At 39.8% G+C, this 22,065-nt stretch overlaps 1 protein-coding gene across 1 annotated transcript in view; it reads left to right on the forward strand.

Moving 5' to 3' along the window:
• ASAP1 (ArfGAP with SH3 domain, ankyrin repeat and PH domain 1) overlaps positions 1–22,065 on the forward strand; it is a gene marked incomplete in the record, with an annotated part of 158,430 nt that overhangs the window by 10,886 nt on the left and 125,479 nt on the right. The window contains 1 exon segment of the mRNA XM_072410648.1: positions 5,816–5,902. Coding sequence (XP_072266749.1) covers positions 5,844–5,902 — 59 coding nt within the window.

Raw genomic sequence — 22,065 nt, forward strand, 5'->3', positions numbered from 1 at the left:
TCGGTGGGCAGAGACATCATGTCTGATTTTGTCTATTTTATGTATATAAGTATTAAAAAAATCTGGAATTTTCAGAATCTGGTACTCCCCAGGTTGCCGGATTTTTGATTGTCAACCTGTATTGCACAGTTTTATATAGCGCCAACATATTATGCAGTGTTTTACAAAGTCTGTCACTAACTGTTCTTCAAAGGGGCTCAAAATCTCATGTCCCTACCATAGTCATTATCACAGTTTATGGTCAATTTTAAGGGGAAGCCAATTAACCTAACTTCATGTTTTTGGGATGAAACTCACAAACTCCATACAGATAGTGTCCTGGCTGAGATTTGAACCTATAACCTACTGCTGCAAAGGCCAGTGTCCTAACCACTGAGCCACCATGCAGCCTACATAAAGAAGATGCATAGATGCATATAAAGAATGCAATATAAATAGATTGCAGAGAGCACAAGAAGTACTAGAACATAAGGAGCTGCAGGGAGACAGGGGATGCGCAAAGTACAGGCTGCAGGCATAAGAGGCTACATGAAGGCAAGCATGTGATAGAAGGTTCAGCCAGTACAAACTGCAGATGTTTTCATGTGCAGAGCAGAAAAACATAAAGGCAAGTGGCCACGTGCCATGTGTGTGATCTCACAGTAACTAGATCTCTACTCTGAATAGTTCAGACCTGGCTGCTGAAGTGCAAGAAAAACACAGGCGGATGATTTTGTGTGCTTTGTATTTTTTTAATTTTCCTTCCAGTGAGCTAGGCCTCACGTGAGTCCCCAGCAGCCGCCAGGAGGGTCATTAACTGTCTGTTTAGATAAGTCAGAGTCATCTGAAAAAGAGAAACAACTTTATAAATCAATGCTAGAAATTCACTATTATTGGGGGGAGTTGTAAAACAGCCTTGGGCTATGGACAGGGTTTACATAAGAGCCACCAAAGCTATCATGCACTGCAAGTTAGAATTGTAGCTTTAACGATTGTCAGCGTATTACAAGAATATACAAGAATGCTTTGATTTTAGGTCAGTTTACACCAGGGATGTAAACCAAATCTAGCCCGCAACGTCCTTTTTTTGGCCCCCAAAGGAATACTAAATATAAATTGAAGCGGCATCACTCACGTCTATAGACCAGCGGGCTCTCTGCCTATGCGTGGCCCCGCATTGGACTGTTTTATAGATGCAAGTAATGCCGAGAATTGTAGTAGCAGCATCTCTCGCGTCTATAGACCAGCGGGCTCTCTGCCTATGCGTGGCCCCGCATTGCACTGTTTTCTTGACACAGGGAATTGTAGTAGTGGTGCTATTTCAGTTTCAAGTTTTTTGCCCACGACTTTGTCTAAGATTTTAATTTTGGCCCATTGTGTATTTGAGTTTGACACCCCTGGTTTACACAATACTTGGAAGATGATAATATACAGTACCTACCAATTGTCCTAATTATTATTATTATTATTGTTATTATTAATATAAATATTATTATTATATTTATATAGCACCATCATATTAAGCAGTGCTGTACAAAGTCCATAGTCATGTCACTAGCTGTCCCTCAATGGGGCTCACAATCTAATGTCACTACCATACTCATATGTTTTAACAGAGTCTGAGGTCAATTTTCGGGGGAAGCCAATTAACCTAACTTCATGTCCTTGATTTGGAGGCACTGTTCCTCTTCATACCTCCCAGCTGTTCCTGATTTTTAGGCACTGTTGCTTTTCAAACTTCCCAAATGTCCCTGATTTAGAGGGACTGTCCCTTGTCATACCTTCCAAATGTCTTTGATTAATAGAGACTGTCCCAGTTTTTACCTAACAAATATCTCTTTTACATGGCTGGTTTTTAGGTAGAATGTCACCCTTAAAGATAGCCAAAAGGACCATTGGTGTCACTTATACTGACCTAAAAAACACAAACTGCTTGTTGCTCAAGGAATCCCTAGCAATCTCTGGAGAGCCTGGATTTAGAAACACTGATCTAAATTATTCCATTTGTTATTGAGAAGCAAATACAAATGAAACATAGTGGTGAATAAAAGCTTTTGTTGGTTTAACACAGCACCAACTGGCACAAACCCACTTGTTGCCACCTCACCAATTTGCATGACCACAAAAAGCACCATCTTCGGACCGCCAGTGTTGGCATGTGAATGGAGCATTTATTAATTGTGGTATGCCATTGACCACTCCTTTTTTGTAGGTATTTTTAAATTTTTTGGGTGTACTGTATACATCATAAGCGATTGGCATCAAACACTCCTTGCAAAGAGGTAGTCCAGCCCCCGATTCATATATTAGGGCTTCTGTCCATTTTGATTGACTTCAAAACATACAGAGAAAATGATCCAGGGGTTTCCCTGGCAGGGCATCAGTGTCATTATAGTAGGACACAATATTTGGAACACATTTTATTCTCCAGGCTTCCTCTCTTATGTTTTTTTCATAGGTTTTGGTTTTGCAGACCTAAACTTTAGGAGACCTTGTTGTTTCTCCCAGCATTGAGGCTACACACAGCCTTTCTCCCTGAACCACCTGTCAGGCTCCAACTCCACCTACTTACAAAAACAGGCGCCTTTTAATTATCATTTACTAGGAGCTTCCTAGACATCTTCATTTTCTGACCTGGAAGATGGACGGAGTTGCCTGCCAAACCCATTCTCTGGGCCTGGATCCCAAATAAAGAGCTGCACATCTGCCACAACCCAACTGCACACAGCCCTATCCAGGTACTTTAATGCCTTTTCCAGGTACATGCTGCTCAATGTCAGATACCCTTTGAATTTAAACCATTATCAAACTTCCCATTATGCTAATACAGTGGTATCTTGGTATAAGTCCGCTTTGGAATAAGTCCAACTTGGTATAAGTCCTGTTTGGACATGAAAAATCTTGCTTGGTATACAACCTTTGTGCTAAAACTTGTATGGGTCAAAATGAGTCATAATACCACGCGCTACCCTTATTTACCTCTCTCGAGACAAAGCCACAACTGCCCACAAGCGTCAGTACACCAGTTGCCACCATTCAGTGAACAACCCGCGCTATAACTCTCTGTGAATTACATAACATATTAATCTCCTCCTTCTCAGCACCATCCTAGTAGGCACTCAACTCTTCTTAGCAAGGTAAAGTAAGGTTACATTTTCATTTATTTCATCTAATTGCTTTTGTATTTATGTAATTTAGTATTAAGCAGTGTTTAAATTATTTTATACAGCCCCATCAATGTATAATGTGCCAATACAATAGTATCTTTTTTTTCATAGGAACGGATGGGAATGGGAAAAATTTGTTTGGTATAAGTCCTGTTTGGTATAAGTCCAAGGATCTGGAAAAGGTTAAGGACTTATACCAAGGTACCACTGTATATATATATATTACATTTGTGGCTCCAAACCACAAACTCCATCCTAAAGATCCTAATACAAGTATTTTTTTTCTTTTTTTCTTTATTTTTATCTTTTTTTACAAATTTCTTTGGCAGGTTACATGAAACCCTGGATCGCCCTCCTTGCTGACCTACAACTATTTGTGGATGGTCCTCAATGAAAATTACTGGAAATGATTGAAAAGGTCATTTACCTAGAAACTGAGGACATCTAATAGTAAAAGACTGTGCAGCAGGGAGGGGTACATCTTTTTATTTAGGGTGAATTTTACAGCCTGATGTGCTTTTTTACCACCTGCAGAAGAGCAATAACAAAAATTGCCCAAGGTTGTAACAATTGAATGGTATGAAATAAATCTTGCTAATGGTTTTCAGTTTCAAAATGATATACTGCAACCTATTGTCTTCCACTCTCCAAATCTGACTGAATTCTATGGTATGCTTGGTTTTCACTAAGTGCAGAAAAACATGACAATCTCCCATAGTTTGTAAGGTTCATTGTAGTCATCAGAAAACAATACAAAAAACACCTATCTGTTAAACCATCAAAGGCTACAATAAAAAGATATTAGCATACATATTCAGAGCAACAACAACACAATAAACCCTCTGTGTGAAATTTACATAACAAATATATCCCTCATATTACTCATTTCCTATTGAAAGAGGTAAAAGTGAAACAACTTTCCTCCTCAAGTTCAGAACAATTCACATTATTTTGCATTCTTCCCAGCAAAATGAGGCATATTATATAAAACCAATTAGCCTGATTTTATTTGTTTTGAATGTGGAAAAGAAACATGTTCTCTTTAAAAGTAATCGTTAATGATTAGTAAGGGGATCTGCACGTGTTCGGTTTGCAACAGGTTGGCTCAATTCTGCAAAACCCAAACTGACTGAACAATCCAACCAGTCAATGGGGTGGTATGGTGGCTCAAAGGCTGGGACCTGTGGCGAACGGAGCCAAAGGTTTGCAGAACTAACTAGTTGGGCCCCACAACACCTCAGTAAAAGTCCTCAAATTTAGGCAGTTTGGAGGGTAAGAAGATGCCACCATGGGAATTGCTGGGAGAATGTATTCACAGACTGGGGTGCACATGATGCTTCCCTAACCTGGCACCAAGGGATGGATGGATATATGGTGCAAAAGACAAGGCAGACAAAAGACCATGCAAGCTATTGTGGGGGTCCCTGCTGGCTGAGGAGTTTTCAGGGCCCCTGTGTAGTGGCACACTTTGCACCTGGCTGAAACTCTTGCATTGGAACACTATACTCTTGTGTTTTAATCTTGCCTACAACATTATCTACATAGACTTTGTGTTCTCTCTGTGCTTGTGTGGGGTTTTTCCTAAATCTCAGAAACATATTGGAAGGTTAGTTGGCTTGTCCCCAGAATTTGCCTTAGACTATGTTAGAGACATTTACCTGTGCTAGGAACACATGGCTTGGTTTTGGTACAGAAAGGTAGAGAGAATGCTCACTGTCCTCTCTTTCCTGGTCAAGGCTGCATGCAAGGGCCAAGCCTTATTTTGGCATTGTGTTTTTAAACACCAAACTAGCTTTTGCTGCAAAAATTCAGATTTAGTCTAAAGTGCCAAAGTGCCAAAGTCTGTGATTGGACAGTGAAAGGAAAAGCAGCGCAGTGATTGACTTGTCTCTTACTCCTCTCTCTCCATCAGTATGCTTTTTTGTCAGCATGTAAACTGATTAGATCCTTGTATTGCTTTATTCTCTTACACTTCAGCCTTGCAATACAGGGACTATAGGAACGATAGGACTATAGGTACAAGAACTGAAAATAATTAGTTTACTGAGGCATTAGGGCCCTTCCACACCTGCAGTTAAAAACTGCAGGGTTTGACACTCCTGGGTGCACAGGATACTGCTGCTGTATGCCCTGGAGCTGCAAACGACCTTTGCACATAGCCTTATGCAAAAAATGGTTCCCCACCTCCCTCATTCACTTAAATGAGAGAATGGAACTGTGGTTGAACCTGCTACTAAAGGCTGTAATGGCCCCAAGTAAATTAAAGATTTGCATTTATTTAGATTTTTTATATCTGCCTAGAGTTTTGTGTTTTAAGTTTTACATTTTGATTTTCCTTAATACAAATAATTTTATTTCATCCTTATTTAAACCTGTCCTTAATTTCCTCTAAATCCTAGATCTCCCATAATCCCTGTGCAAGATGTGTGCCAAATGCACCGCATCATGATGTTAACCTAGCGAGGGGGATGATAAAAACGGCAGCAATCATTTGTACTCATTTGTAATATCATAACTTCATCCTTGTGCCCATTGAAACTCGATTCCCATTAAATATCATGAGTCATTCTTTATGTTTTTCAAAAGCATCCCGTCAGCTGCATGAAAACAAGCAAATTGCCGTAATTTGGAACCATTGTGTAATAATCCTTCTCTTGCTTGTGCTACAGGTCATTTGCAGGCGGTGACAGCTGAGACATGCGATCATCAGCGTCCAGGCTCTCGAGTTTTTCCTCTAGAGATTCATTATGGAGTCGGTAGGTGACCTCTTATTTTAAATGATTATTATTTAGACCCTGTGAAAAAAACTCAGCTCTGGCTATGGAAATGATTCATTCATTGTGCTCAAAAAATAACATACACCTGTGCTAGGGATAAACTTAACAAACTGTGATTAGGATTATAAAACAAGCACCTGGATGTTCTTTAAAGTACCACTACTTATCCCTGTTGGCATCTTAGAAGACTTAAAAAAGGGCCACTGAATTATATAAATCCACACTGCAGATTCAGAAGGTAAGCTCTAACTCTCCCCCTCTTACTTTCCCATTACAATGATAAAACAATCAAAATATAGAAATCAGGGGGAGCAGGAAAAAGCTAATTTTAGGAACAGAGCCCCCCAGAATTTATTTTTTTTTTTTTTGATAATGCAAGAAAAGAAAAAGAATCTTGGTTTATACTCAAATCACATGACTAGATGGTGCTGTATCCTCATATATTATGTATAACAAACTTGCCATCTATTGCTATTGTTACACACTTTAAATGAGGACAAAGTGCCATCTACTGGTGATGAACAATATTGCTAAATTAAAAGCAAGTGACCCAACATACCCAACTCAAGAAATATTTATTAAAAAAAAAAAATAAAGAGACTGAGCACATGTGATGTTCACTAAAGCAATAAAATAATATCACATCGATATTGGGTTGATAATGTTGCAAAACATTCAATGTGCCAAACAACAAATGTGCCATGTCATGTTATTTCAGAACGCTTGGACTTGGATATACAATACACCAAATGATCTTGATTCATGTTGGATTCCTCTCTGTATATAATGTTCTTTCTAAACAGAATTGATCCTTACTAAAGCAATCTGTTTAAATTATATTGAACATTCAGCCACTATATATGCTTTTCCTGGAGCAACAGATTGATGCGGCAATCAATACTCCCACTTATAACCATAATTGTTAGAACACACAATGAGCTATGCTACAATATTTAGACGGCTGCATTACCGCATGCCGAGCCTATGGAGAGCTTTTTAAATATTACTTAGCCAAAGAGGCCTCTGGAGAAGCCGCCCGATCACCGGTGTTATGCTGACAAAAGAGAGCTCATTTAGCTGGGAACACACCAGCGAATCAACAGATGAATGCTGCAAGGCACCACAAACACAAGCGGGATTTAAGGCCGCCAGGAAAAGCAAGCCCTTCCTTATTAATCATTCCTTTTATCTTTTTACTTATTAGCTGGTTTTACTAAAAAGCTGTTGGGGTATAAATAATTTTGTCCATAATTTTATCCAATTTCTAATTCTATTTGCTAAGGTATAACATACAGTGACCAATGAATGTAAAATAACAAGTTTATTTTAATGACAACCCTATCACAAGCTATGCTTACCTCTAATTTTCTATTGCACAGTTGACTTTAAAAAAAAAATACATGGTATTTCTGAGTTCTAGAGGAGCATATGACTTCATCCCCATTCCCCCACATGACATTAGATTGTAAGCTCTTTGGAGCAGGGTCCTTTCCTTCTCTTGTGTCCATGTCTGTATGTCTGTCATTTGTAACCCCTATCTAATGTACAGCGCTGCATAATATGTTGGCATTATATAAATACTGTTCAATAATAATGATAGCACTGGCGCATGATTATTGCTCACTGAGGTACCTAGCACTGTTATATGAGGGCGAGGAGAAGTTCCCCAGACCTATGTAAGCTCTAATTTACAACTTGGAGCTTGCACAGTGCTTACTCTCTTCATCATGGTAGTTCAGCAGGTATGTGCAGCTTTTCCAAATTACCGGTTCAATTTAAATATGGGAACCCATTTGATTCAGATGAGTCTTTCAAAATTGATACCAGTAATTATCTTAAAGGGGTGTCCTCATTGATTCTAATATCAGCCCCTTCTGTGGCTTTATTGAGGAAACAGCTGGTGCATGGAAAGTTTGAGTTTCAATTACTACATAAAAAACACATGGAATGAAAAAACACACAGGAAACGATGAGTCAGTAAATTTAGCATGTGACTTTATATTTTATTTGTTTAAGTGCTGGACTGCGCAAGTTAAAATAAAAAAGAATTCTTCGTTACTTGTACACTTACTTGTAAGTTAAGTTGTAAAAGACTTGTTGCAGGAAGAGGATCTAGAAGGCTTTTGTTGGGCTGCATGAACTCAGATGATCCTGATTTCTCGGAGATAAATGCAGACATGTGTGAAAGTCTATAACAGTCTGGTTTCAATTATACTGTATGTAGCCATTGGATGACACTGAAGATATGCAGCCAAGGCAGATTTTGCAGGAACTCATTGGTAAAATAATAAGATTACTCGTCATGCAGTTTTACTGAAGAACAAGATGCCAAATACGCACACAAATAAAATATATTTTATGAATTCTTTAAAGAAGTAATATTTATAAAGGCCAATGAAACCAAATATTTTATTTTGTAACCATATGCACAGCTCTTAGGTATCCAGGTACTATGTAGGAGGAGCTCCAAAGGCCTACCTATCAGCCCCTTGACCCTTGGGTTAGCAGCGAATCTGGGGAAAGTGGAGATCTAGGGTACAGGTCCATAAGTTGCAGCAGATATTTTGACTGGAGCCCATGGTGCCCATCATCACACAAAGCAGTCTGTTCTGCCTCCAGCTCCAAATAGAAAATCAAGACAGCGGCATGGGCAGGAGCCAGCAAGCAGCAAGTGGTAGCTTCCTATTAAGAATGGAAATGATATGTTCATAAGAAGAGTTGCAGGGTAAACATTGCAAGGCTGGATGCAGAGCTGAGTAATGCAAGAATGGTGCAAGGCTGGATGCAGAGCTGAGTAATGCAAGAATGGTGCAAGGCTAGGTGCAGTACTGATCAGTTCAGGAGGTGTGCAGAGGTGATCAGTACAAGGCTATGTTTCAAGGTAGGTAATGCAAGGCTGGGTGCAGGGCTGAGTAATGCAGGAGGAGTTTAAAACTGAGTGGTGCAAGGCTAGGTGCAATTCTGATCAGTTCAGGAGGTGTGCAGAGGTGAGTGGCACAAGGCTATGTTTCTAGGTAGGTAATGCAAGACTGGGTGCAGGGCTGAACAATGCAAGAAGGGTGCATGATTGAGTGGTCCAAGAGATGTGACATGGTTCTAGAAGTAAGAAGCAGAAAATGTACAAGATGGAAGCAGTGGACAATGGATGTACTGGAATAAAGAAGAAATAAATAAAGGATGTAGGCCAGGGGTGTCAAACTCAAATACACAGAGGGCCGAAATTAAAAACTTCGACCAAGTCGGGGGATCCAAAGTTGAAATTTATTAAAAAAATTGGGGAAGTTTACTACTTCATCCATAATTAACAAAAACAAACCCCTATACACACACTTTAGGGTTGAAAATACAAATTTCTATCTATGCACGCTGTGTTGTTCATCCTCTCACATCACAAGTTTGTCTGACACTAAATATTACACTATGCAGTCTCCAATGGATTGAAACAAACACAATGCCGCTGGTAGTCAGGCACCATGTGATCATTGCCTAGGCTTTGTGTCACATGATGGGTGTACAGGAATAATGTCTATGTATTACATGTTTTGAAAAAGATGGTGTGAGGTAGTGACGCGGGCGGGCTAGATGTAGTTGATTTTTGGGAATTCTTTGGGGGGCAAAAAAAAGGCCCTTGAGGGCCAGATTTGGCCTGCGGGACAGAGTTAGATGCCCCTGTCCTAGGTCAAAGCTGACTGTAACCAGATGACTGTATCAACACAGCTTTATTACTTGGCAATGCAATGTAAGCACTAATTGACCCCTAGCTACAGTTCTTGAATAGATTTGGTTAAAGATGGCACAACTGTTAATCAATTGACACCAAATAATGAAATGAATGTTACACAAATTATGTGCTCATATCTGATATCTTCAAAACTCTTTTGTTGGAAAAGAAAAAGAAAGTTATTTACAAAAGAGACAGAAAAGAGTGACATCCCTTTTTGATGGTTTCACACATCCTAAAGCAGATGATTACCGTGTAATTTATTTTTTGTTTCCTGCAGATCTGAATGGAGTCATTGTATTTCACCAGCTGTGAGCTTGGAACAGTGACCGATCTGGGAAGAGAAACAGAGGACAAGTGATGCTGAGACTACAATTCCCAGCATTACTTGCGTCTATAGTACTGCCCAATGCGGAGCCGCATAGGCGGAGAGCTGTTCTATAGACGCGAGTGATGCCGAGACTACAATTCCCGGCAATACTTGCGTCTATAGAACAGAACAGGCTGTTGCTCTATAGACGCAGTGAAGCCGTGAATTGTAGTAGCGGCATCACTCGCTGCAGAAGCAGTGGGGGGCAGGCGAGCCAGATGCCATTCATTTTCCAAAATCCTCGGGGGGGCCAAACAAACTGACCTTGCGGGCCAGATTTGGCACCCCTGATGTGGAGGGAGTAGATTTTTGCTTAGTGGGTATTCTTCCCTGGTGGGGATCTTTGGCTGAATGGCAGCTCTCTGTGCTGTGAGTTACATGCTTTTGTCCTTTGCACCAAGGGTGTAACCTTCATTGTGGGGAGAAAGGAAAGGCCCACGGATCTGCAGGTTGCACTAGCGCTGGCTACCATCAGATGGGTACAATCAGTACTATAGTGCGGGACCCAACCAATTTATTGGGCCTGATTTCAGCTACCACAGGAGCCCCAGACTTCCTGTAGGGCATGAGATATTTTCAAGACCCCCTGGCTGGTTTGCTTCCACTTGGTCCTAGCTTTCCAGCAAGGGAGTCAGGTGCAAATGGAGGGTCAGGCTGCACTTTCACCTAGCTCCCTTGCTCAGACCCTTGACCAGACTTTTGCAATGTCTGGAACTTCTAGGCAAGAGGGAGGGGGGCGTAGAAAGTTTACCTAGTATAGGGCCCAGAAATTTTAATGGCAGCCCTGGCTTCTGTGATAGGTTTGACAAAAAGAGAGCATAGTGCACTGTGGCTGTTAATTTTGGATAAGGATGGGGGACATACCATATTTTCTTGGGTAGGGGGCATTGACTCCAGTTATACCTATGTATAAGTCAGACTTCTGCACTATAAAGAACAATTGTTGCACTCTTCATTGTGCTGCCGCCACCATAGTGCACCACTCTGACTCATATTAAAGTTTATGAAAATTATATTATTTATGCCTTAGAACAAATATGCCTTTTTTTTTTTTACTAAGGAAGAAAAAAAACATATTGGCAATCTGTATTTACTGTAAATCTAAAAAAGATACACCTTTTAGGATTGGAATGTAATTAGAAATTGCATGCCATTGTGGAAGGAGATAAAATAAAGGATAATTATCAAATTATATTGCTCTGTTCTGTTTTGAGAAATTCGAGGGATGCGAGCTGTTTAATGGTGATTTGGTGATCTGCTATTCATGCTGAGAATTTAATTATTTCCCTTTATAAACAAACTCACTGCTTTTTTCTATTCCTAAAGGGTGCTCATCACCCAGGCACAGAATGGAGACATTCTTGGGTTGAAATAATAATATTCGGAAGAGTGAGGTTTGTCAGATCACAAGAATTGGTGACATTGTAGCATGACACAACTGGGAGTATTTAAAAAGTAACTTCACTTCTCAGCAAGTTATAAAGAACAAATATCATTATAAAATATTTGTCTAGTTTCTTCTTTCTCTAAAAAAAAATCCCCAGTTTACAGAAAAATATTGTTATCTTATATCTTTAAAATTCAGGATGTATGTTTAGTTTTGCATTATGAATCATATTTGTTAGGGTACTAAAAGCAGAAAATTTTGGCACAACTTGACATTCGTATTGGTCATATCTGGTGCATTGATAATTCTATTTCGGTAAATTGACTACCCTAATATGATGCAGGTTATAGCAAGAGCCAACTATTAATGCACCACAGCAGACCAAGCTGGTGTGAACAAGCCCTCAAATCTCTTATACTACTTGTTAAGCATATGGGCCTGATTTATTACCCCGCTCCTTTGACTAAATTTAGATATAAGGTGAATATGCACAATATATATTGTATATTTGTCTATAGCTTGAATATGTACATTGGGCCTGATTTAATAAAGATCTTCAAGGCTGGAGTGGAAACACTTTCATCAGTGAAGCTGGGTGATCCAGCAAACCTGGAATGGGTTTTTTTTTTTTTTTTTTTTAGCCATTTGAAGTTCCAGGTTTGCTGGATCACCCAGCATCACTGATGAAAGTGTATTCTCCCCAGCCTTGGAGAGCTTTAATAAATCAGGTGCTATGTACATACTGCAGCCTTGGAACAGGTGCACATTACCTGAAGTAGAGAAAAGCAGGTCTTGTGCCTTGTCAGACATGACTTTTCTTTATGGCAGAACTGTGTAAATGATATATGCATTTTATCTGTGTGTTTGGAGGTTTGCCTGGAGTTCCAATTTGAGGTTTAATGATTACAGACCCTCAATGTATTGTCTGATTTGTCCCCAAACCCTCTTTACAAGACTGTCAATGTCTCCATCATCATCATCACCCCCCATGCCCTAATAAGTGTCAGTGTGGCTTCAATTAGGAAACTGTCAAAGTGGCAATGGAGCCCTGCAGATAAGTTGCTCTCCTGATGTTATCTGCAGTCCTCGGGGTTTAGCTGGCCTTTCCATGGAGCCCCACAAAAGCTATTTTTATTTTACCTGAGATTCACACAGCCCTGTTGCATATCATCATCTTACCTAGCAGGGCAGAAGACTTGAGATTTCTCTGCTGCAATTGCAGTTTAGCTTACAGGTCTCCTCCACCCCTACCCTGTGACTGGGCAGTGAAGACAGAAGCAGCAAAAACATGATGAGCACATCATTCTTCCACATTGCTTTCTCCCCAGTAATCTCCTTTTACTTTAGCACACCTGGTTGGACCATTTTGCTGCTGCTTGCTCCCCAATATAAGTTCAGAAGTGCAAAATGTAGAGGGGATTGTAAGAGGCTGATATAAAGTCACATCCAGGTACATACACTGCTTTCCTTGGATATATTATTAATATTTGGCATTGATCTGTGCCATTTATATCTACCTGGAATTCAGCTTAAAGCAGTAGCTGGGGTTTAACCAAATGTTATAAATGGCACTACGTCCTATCAATGTATACTGTGTAGGTTTGTAAAATCACCCTGGAGGTGTTGATACGTTATACGTTCTTTACATATTGACGAAGCACCATGTGTGCACAGTATAGCAAGGAGAAATAATTATAGGAGCCGCAGTCCCAGCACAGCATGCAGTGTTAGAGTATTATTGCTTAGTCCCTAATCCAGTAATTAGGAGAGTTGTTCACACAGGCAATACATGTTCAACATACTAGAAATTAGTGAGACATGACTGTTAAGTCATACTAATCTGTACATACATGCGGCAGAGTCGTTTAATGTGAAACTCAAATTTCACACGGATGTAGCTAACAAATAATGGTATTATAAGAACAGTTGTGTGCAGGTAAACAAACCTGGAAGTGAGCAGGTGAGCAAATTGCATTGTAAATCAGGTGATCTGCTGCTAGATTTGACAAAAAATACTTATTTGCAAATAGGAAATTAAAGCTGATCTCCTGCCAAAAAAATATCACACAAATGTCACTAAAATGACCTGTTTTTTTTTAATATTTATAGCAAAGGTAACATGACCACTGGGTCCCTTCATATTTCCCCAGCTCTGGGTGCATGGGGTGGAGGTGCATACACACGTTAGGATCTTTCACAGTCCTTTCCAATGACTAAAGACCGAACAATGCATGAGTGAGCACTGTACATACAGCATCATACTGCTCTATGGAGAGAGGAGGGGGAGAATGAAAGAGCAGCACCCGGCTCTCCCCTTCACTTGTATTGCAGTCGTTCATCACTCACGACTCCTTCTGGACAGATCCATGAACGACGTCAGACGAGCGCTGTACATGCGTCAGATTCACATCTGATAGCAGCCCTGAGGCGATAATCGGGGGAGAATCATCTGACATGTGTACGTAGCCTAACAGAGCTAAAGTAGGCTTCTGAACATTGTCACCAAAATTAATGAGGGTGGTGGGGAGGGAGATGACATAGGGAAATATCTAATATATATATATATATATATATATATATATATTTAAATTATAATTTATACATTCAATATCTGTAGAGCAGCCTTTATCAACCCTTGAAATAACTTTCAGGTCTTCAGGGAACCCCTGCTATAAATACTATATCCACAGTTCACAGTACATTAGCATGATGGTCAGTAGAAAGAATGGCCGTTACATTGCTGGACAAATGGTCATTGGTGTCACTTAAACTGACCTGAGAGGCACAAATTTCTTATTGCTCAAGGGACCGGTGGTCCGCTAGAAAATTTTGGGAGTCCACAGCTCTGGTCGGTGCATCCCCGAGTGGGGTCAGGAGAAGGACCCCTGGGTTGAGAAATGCTGGTATAGAGACTGCCAATGCAATATCAATATTCTTAGCTGAACACTAAAAGGCAGGAGAAAGGCTGCAATATCAGCCTCTTGCCTATAAGATAACTACATTTCCCATGATTTATTGTATTGTCTAGCATGAATGTGGTTGTTTACATTTGTAGTCCAGGGTGGCTACAAATGAGGATATTCTGATTAGAGCAGGAATTGTAGCCACAAGATAGAAGGCATTTATAGAGGCTAATTAAGCACGTAGATGGACTGATGGAAAGGATGTAAAATTAGGACATTAAATGTGTGATATACTGGTATATTTTTTTGACTTCCAATAAAAAAGTAGTTATACTTTGCACAATGCAGTATAATCAACAGAGGATTGAGGGACAAAGGGCTTTGGGCTTTGAAAAAGGGGTTATATATTCTGAGGCATGTTCATTTGGGAGTGACTTGTGATAAAACAGAGACAACGAGATGATACTAGTGTAATATAAATCAAGCTAATCCAGTCTTGTGTTATGGATGAAATTTGTCCATATCCATAATACATAAATAAGATGACTCAACAGTCAGGATGTAACCAAATCCTGTGCTAATAAACCAGTGTAAATGATCTATAATTAATTTAATTATGGGTAGTAATGTCAAAATATTTACTGTATTAGGGTGACCTTTATACCTGTGATGACCTCCGAAAGAGTGTATATTTAAAACCCAGTGATGCTTAACCAGGGTTCCTTCAAAGGTTACAAGGGGTTCCTTAAGCAATGAGCAATTTGTTCCTCTCAGGTCAGTTTAAGCGACACCAATAATCTTTTTGGATATCTGTACGGGGGACATTCTTCCTAAAAGCCAGCAATGTAAAAGGAATCATCACTGATCACCACACTAATATACTGTGAGCTGTGGATATAGTAATAATAGCAGTGGGACCCCTAAAGACCTGAAAGTTATTTCAAGAGTTCCCCTTTGTTAAAAAGTTCAGGAAACACTAAAATAACCAAAAGTGGAGCTAGCATCACTTACATTCTTCATGTTAGGTTCATGCATGCCATGCAATGTGTAAGCATCATATATCTATGTATTTTTAGCTAATACTGTACTTCCTCCACCTTTTAGATTATAAGCTCTTTTGGGCAGGGTCCTCTCCTCTTCCTGCGTCACTGTCTGTCCGTCATTTGCAGGCCCTAATAATGTACAGGGCGCATAATATGTTGGTGCTAATAAAATCCTGTTTATTAATATTATTATTATTAATAATAATATTATAGAGATCACAGTACTCCCCCTGACAAGGCCTTCATCTGTTTTCTCCTTTAGAAGGATGCAGCTATCATTATCCAAACTCTAATGTCATGTGAATGCTGGTTCTTATTTCGCTTTTTTGTTTACTTTTTGTATACTTTCACAAGTCATTCCCTGCTGCATCTTCTCAGCTTGTGAATTCCTACGAAGTTGTATAGTGTTTGCTGGAGAAGGAGACTGAGAAAATGTTTCCTCCTGCCCGCAGCCTGAGGATCATTCTTCCTTTCAAACTCAGGGTTACCTCTAGGGAGGTTAAAAGTCTATATCACTGGCTGTGCACTGTACACATAAGGACAAGTATGGGTTTGTAAAGAAAATACAGCCCTTAAATCTAAACCTCATACACTCTCCAGTCCTTGAATTGGATCTGCTGCATCCAAATAAAATGCAGAACATGTTACATGCAGTGTTAGTATTATCATCTGCAATGCACCATCGAGGTAAATGGGATTCTGCTGACCTGCTGAAACACAGAGCAACATTGCCTGCCAAAAGGGGATCTTTTTGATATTATATCTAATTATTAAATTATGAAACACTTTATATAATGATAATATTTAATGCTGACAAGCCCTTTAAGAGGCCAAAAGGGGATCTTTTTGATATTATATCTAATTATTAAATTATGAAACACTTTATATAATGATAATATTTAATGCTGACAAGCCCTTTAAGAGCAGCGGCCATCTGGGTTGGATTGTAATTCTGGAAATGGTTCCAGTTATTGGAAGTGTACGCTCACATCACTTCCTGGCCAGAATTATCAATCATAAGTGCTCAGCAAATTTATAGCTGGATAGGACAGGGGGCTGCAGCATTTGCTGATCCAGGACTGTGCAGATCCTGCTTTGCAGGGAGAGTTGTCACATAAGAGATGTGTTCTGCATGGGTTCACTCAGAGGGATGACCTCACACAGCGTTATGGAATATCTTGGCTGTTCTGTGTCACTGCCTTACAATAACATAATGTGTAGCCCGCTGCCAGCACTGAGCCCTCTGTATCAACAACCTCGCCTGCTGATCAGCTTGCTACATGTCACTAAGCCCTATTCATTGACATTTACACTATATGTCAGATTTATTGCCCAGATTGCCTAAATTAAATAACTAGAATCTTTTTCTTTAGGTGGAACTCCACTAAATTGTTTAAAATGTTCAATCTCTGCAAAATATACTCTTATCCACCTATTATTTCTCTCCGTGATCATGACAAGATGATCCTCCACCAATTTTGGACTTATAATGGGACAGCCAGGGCCAGGGCTATAAGCCTTTCTTTGTATCACTGCTCATTGAAAAGAATTCTTTATATATCCCCATAGACCAATGGCATCATAATAGTTTCTGTCCCTGCATAGGGATAAATGAAAACTCATTTCTCAATTAACCGTTCTGAACCTTTTGAAACCCTGAAATAATTTTCACATTTTAGGGAACCCCTGATTAAAATGTTTATATTTACAAATTTCCACTCAGTTATAATCATGGCATCAAATAATAATAATGGACAAAAATGCAGATAGTGATTTGGCAGTGTTTATTGGAATTAGTGGCCAGCGGAGAATTGCCCCCTTTCCATGGCGGTTAGTATACTTTCCCCTTGAAGGGGTGGTTACTGTAGTGTTCCCTTACATTGACGACCAATGGTGGTCAGTGTATTGTTCAATTTGCAGTCTCATTTATTATTCATTAAATTCAACAAATGCAAATAAATAATGGCGAAAAAATAAAATCAGGAAGTTAAAATTGTGATGTTTCTATATTTAACTAGAGAAATGTCATCTAGGTGGTCGGGGTTGTGTCCCCTTACTTTGATAGTAAGGGGACACCGGGACTTAGTGACTCATCGGATGCAGAAGCCGGCCGGAAAAAGAGAGAAGAAGACGGAGATTGCGGTGATGGACTACGCGGGACGCCAGCGGATCAGGTATGGCTCTATTTACTATTACCTTCCATAGATTTATCTACCCCGAGTGTGACTCAGGGTTACCGCTTTTAGCAACTTTTTTCTACCCCGAGTCAAACTCAGGGTTACCTCTAGGGAGGTTAAAAGTCTATATCACTGGCTGTGCACTGTACACATAAAGACAAGTATGGGTTTGTAAAGAAAATACACCCCTTAAATCTAAACCTCATACAATCTCCAGTCCTTGAATTGGATCTGCTGCATCCAAATAAAATGCAGAACATGTTACATGCAGTCTTAGTATTATCATCTGCAATGCACCATCGAGGTAAATGGGATTCTGCTGACCTGCTGAAACACAGAGCAACATTGCCCGCCAAAAGGGGATCTTTTTGATATTATATCTAATTATTAAACTATAAAACACTTTATATAATGATAATATTTAATGCTGACAAGCCCTTTAAGAGCAGCGGCCATCTGGGTTGGATTGTAATTCTAGAAATGGTTCCAGTTATTGGAAGTGTACGCTCACATCACTTCCTGGCCAGAATTATACGATACGATGACCTGGATATATGAGAACCTTTAAAGACCTTCTCGCACTAGTGGTTATTGTAGCTCTCTTTTACATTTTTGCTCATAATATTATTTTGTAGGAAAAGGAATGGCTTGTACATTGGTGGCCAGTAAGAAGAATGTTCTTTTACACATTGGTAGACTAGTGGTCATTGGGAATGAGAGGGAAATGAGAGACTCATCTGCTTCCATACCAGTGATGTCCATGCCAAAGTATGCAAGAACCAGGCGAGAAATAAATCTGACACTGGAGGATTCCTAAGATTCCAAGTGACCCTGATTAATTAGGGCTGCCCTAAATAAGGGCACCAAATGAGTTTTGTAAGGCCAGAAGTAAAATTTGTGTGAGATATTCCTGCTAGAGTTACAAATAGCAATGAAGACCTGATGGGGGATCCAGAAGAAAAAGTGGTTGAGGACTTTACCACTTGGGTTACACATAGCAGTAAATTCCTCGTGGGAGGGTCAAATTGTACCTTACTCTAACCAGAAGAAAAAGTGGTTGGAGATCTGCCCACCAGGGTCATATACAACAGTAAGAACCCAGTGGGGGATTAAACTGTACATTTCCCCAACCAGAAGTAAAAGTGATTGGAGACACTGGGGTCACACAAAGCAGTAAAAACCTGGAGGGGGAGCAGATTGTATTGTACTCTCACCAGCAGTGAGGGCTTGATTTTCCTCAACCAGGATTCCATGCAACCCTAGGGTTCCTGCAGAGGTTGCAAGGGGTTCTTTAAACAATGGGAAATTTGCATCTTTGAGGTTAGTTTAGGTGACTCCAATGATGTTTTTGGTTATCTGTATAGGGTGCCATTCTTCTCACTGGCCACCATGCTAACATAGTGTGAGCTGTGGATATAGTAATTATAGCAGAAGTTCCCTAAAGACCTAAAAGGTATTGCAAAAGTAAAAAGGTTGAGAAAGGCTGCACTAATCAGAAGTACAAGTGTTTGGAGACCTCCTTATCTGGGTCACAAACAGAAGTAAAGACCTGGTGGGGAATCAAGTGTGGTGTCCTCCTTCATATAAAGGTTTTATTGTACAGCGCTGCGTAATATGTTGGCACTATATAAATCCTGTGTATTATTAATAATAATAATAATAATAATAATAATAGGAAGATTATCAGAAAAGTGTATTTGAAGCCAATGTTTTTCAAAGCTAAATCTTTCCTAAGGCTTTGCCATATAGAATACTGATTGATTGTACAATCTCCTTTAGATGTATAAAATCTAGGTAATGTGAGGATTTACCTGAACATTCCATCTTCACCTGCCCCTAATCCATGCGGATATGAAGACTACATTTTGTAGCTAATTGTTAAAATCTTCCAAACTGAGCCTCTACCCCCTAATGCCTGGAGAGCTTTGACATACAAGCTCACACTCTGGACTCTGCAAAGAAGTCAATGTGAAGGCCAAACGTGTGTAAACCCAACTGGAAGGATTTTGGCAAGTAGTTGTAAAATCTTACTTAATATATCTTGCTGGATCTAAGAGAGGTATTCATATGTTTGTATAGGCCACTATGAAACCTACCTGTCTACTTATGGAAAAACATCCACATATCACAAACTCCATGCAGACAGCAACCTTGCTAGGAAAGAAATTCATAATCTCAGCATTATAATTCAATAGTGTTAACCAATAACTATGGCACTTTGGAGTTTGTATCACTAATCAATTTCATGGTTTCTTCATCCCATCCGATGTGCCAGCAGTCATCTCCTTTCTGGTTTGCATAATAGGTAGGCCTGATTTCTCTGTGGGTTTTATAATTACCATGTCACCAGCTCCTTTGTGGCTTTGCTAACATGTGTTATATTTTCTTCCGAGGCATCAAGATACAATCCGTTTTCCCTTCTAATCATTGGATTTAGGTGGCCACAACCCTGAATTTGCAATCTCAGTTTGACCAGTCATATTGAAGAATGTGGATGACCCATCTACCACGGAATATGCACCAATTTCTCTTATTTTCACCTACTTACTCAGGACCTGTGATCTTGTGGATTCTGGGAAGTTATTTTTAAGATAATTGTAGGGCCAAAAACACCATCTGCTTTTAGCAAGAAGGATTTCTGTACACATCTGGAGTTTCATCTCTATAATTCTCGCCTTTAAAGGAGAACTATACACACAAATGTGACCAGACAAGTTCATTATTGCAGCAGGGACAAGTGATGTCCCTTATACAACAAAATAAATGTACCTATCTGATCACATTTTTAAATTTACACTCACCTGTCCCCTATCGCAGATGTTGCCTTCTTCATCTGGTCCTCTTCTAGGTGTCGGATCTTCAGCCATCATATATGGCCAGGCCGGGTGATGTAACTACAGTGCATGTGCATTGGAATTCTTTGCCGGCATATCCCAGCATCCTACACGGAGCTGCACATGGGCAGCTAAATCTACTTGAAAAGGAACATTGTGAACAGGCAGGAAAGTATTTTTTTTTTGCAGAAGGGATATCACCTGTCTGGTGTGATCCGTGGCATAATGACATTTTAAATGAAGATTCCTACTTTTAAAAATGTACAATTTTACGTAATGCAATGTCTGGTGATCCTTCTGTAAAAGTCCTCACTTAGGCATGACAACTCTTGGTAGTGTCTCCAAATGTGTGCCTGCACTGCCACTGCAGGTGGCCATTTCAACACACAATACACAGGCATGGGCCAGTGTTGTCACTATTAGTAAAGCCTTTTTGGGGAATGCCATGTGACCATCCCTAAATTGCATGAATGCAGTGACCTGCAGGAAATGTGACTGCAGGAAATCCACAGCACTGAGACGCAAACGAAGGTAGTTATTTAATATATGCAGTGCTTTAGCAAGCTTCACATCATTCAGTTAAGATTTACCTAAGTGTTTTATACTGCCCATAGACGTGGCTTAGACTTTGGCAAAGGGTGTGGAAAGATATATTGTATATTTGTTGAATAATTAAATACCATTTAATAAGCGGTTTTAAGGGCGTAAAATATAGATTGTTTATTTCTTTCAGGAAACATTGCAACCAGACCATTTCAGAAAGACCAACTGCATTAAATCCAGGTTAAAAATGAACACCATTTCAGCAGGATTTTCATAAAAAATACGGGGTTTCACATGATCCTGTTTTGTAGATTCCAGCTGCATGAGATGAATTGAGAATGAGAATTGGAGACATGGCAGCATCTTTTTTTTTTTTTTGGTGCATTAGGCGGCCCATAATAATACATCAGTCTGTGCAAAATTAAAGTGAACCTGCCAATAAAAAAGCACAAATCCCATTATCAGTGACTTGTCAAACTCCTCAAGCTGCAGCTTGGCAGGTGCACCTAAAAAGCCCATGAATTATGCAGATTGCAGCCATGCACCCGAGCAAACATGTGCGTAGAACCTAGCGTGTAGCTATGCTCAGACAGATCCATTTAAGAAAGCAATGCAGAACTCGTTTACTGCTTTGTATTTTTGCATGTGTTTACCAGTTTGTGTGGATGCGTTGCCTATTTGTGTACTGTAATCTATGCAGGATCCCATGTCTGGCCTCCTGCTAAACTGCTTCCATAGACTTGAATGGGATCGCTTTCTGGGAACCCACGGTCTGGATTTGGCGAATATGCCAATCTGATTTATAACTGTGGCAAACAACATGATAGCAAATTAGTAAGCTGATCAATCTGCTCTTAGTAAATTTGCCTCAATAATATGCAGGCGTGTGTACTGTAATGTAGGCACCATATTGAAAAATTGCCTGGCATAGCTGATTGTATTTACATATTTGGAATAGGGATCCCAATGACAATTCCAGTCCAATAAGTCATGTGACTGGGAATAAGGATCCCTAAGGCACCCTATAGACATCTAGGTGTGGGTTATATGCAATTTGTTGTTGCATTTTTTTGCGTCTTTGTGCCTGCTTTGATCTGCGTCTCAGAAACAAAGCTCTCTGTCCAGTAGCCATATTTCTTTGAGTGGTATGTGTGCATATAGTAG

Source organism: Pyxicephalus adspersus, chromosome 5 (genome assembly GCF_032062135.1).
Source record: "Pyxicephalus adspersus chromosome 5, UCB_Pads_2.0, whole genome shotgun sequence".
In the NCBI taxonomy this organism is placed as follows: Eukaryota; Metazoa; Chordata; class Amphibia; order Anura; family Pyxicephalidae; genus Pyxicephalus; species Pyxicephalus adspersus.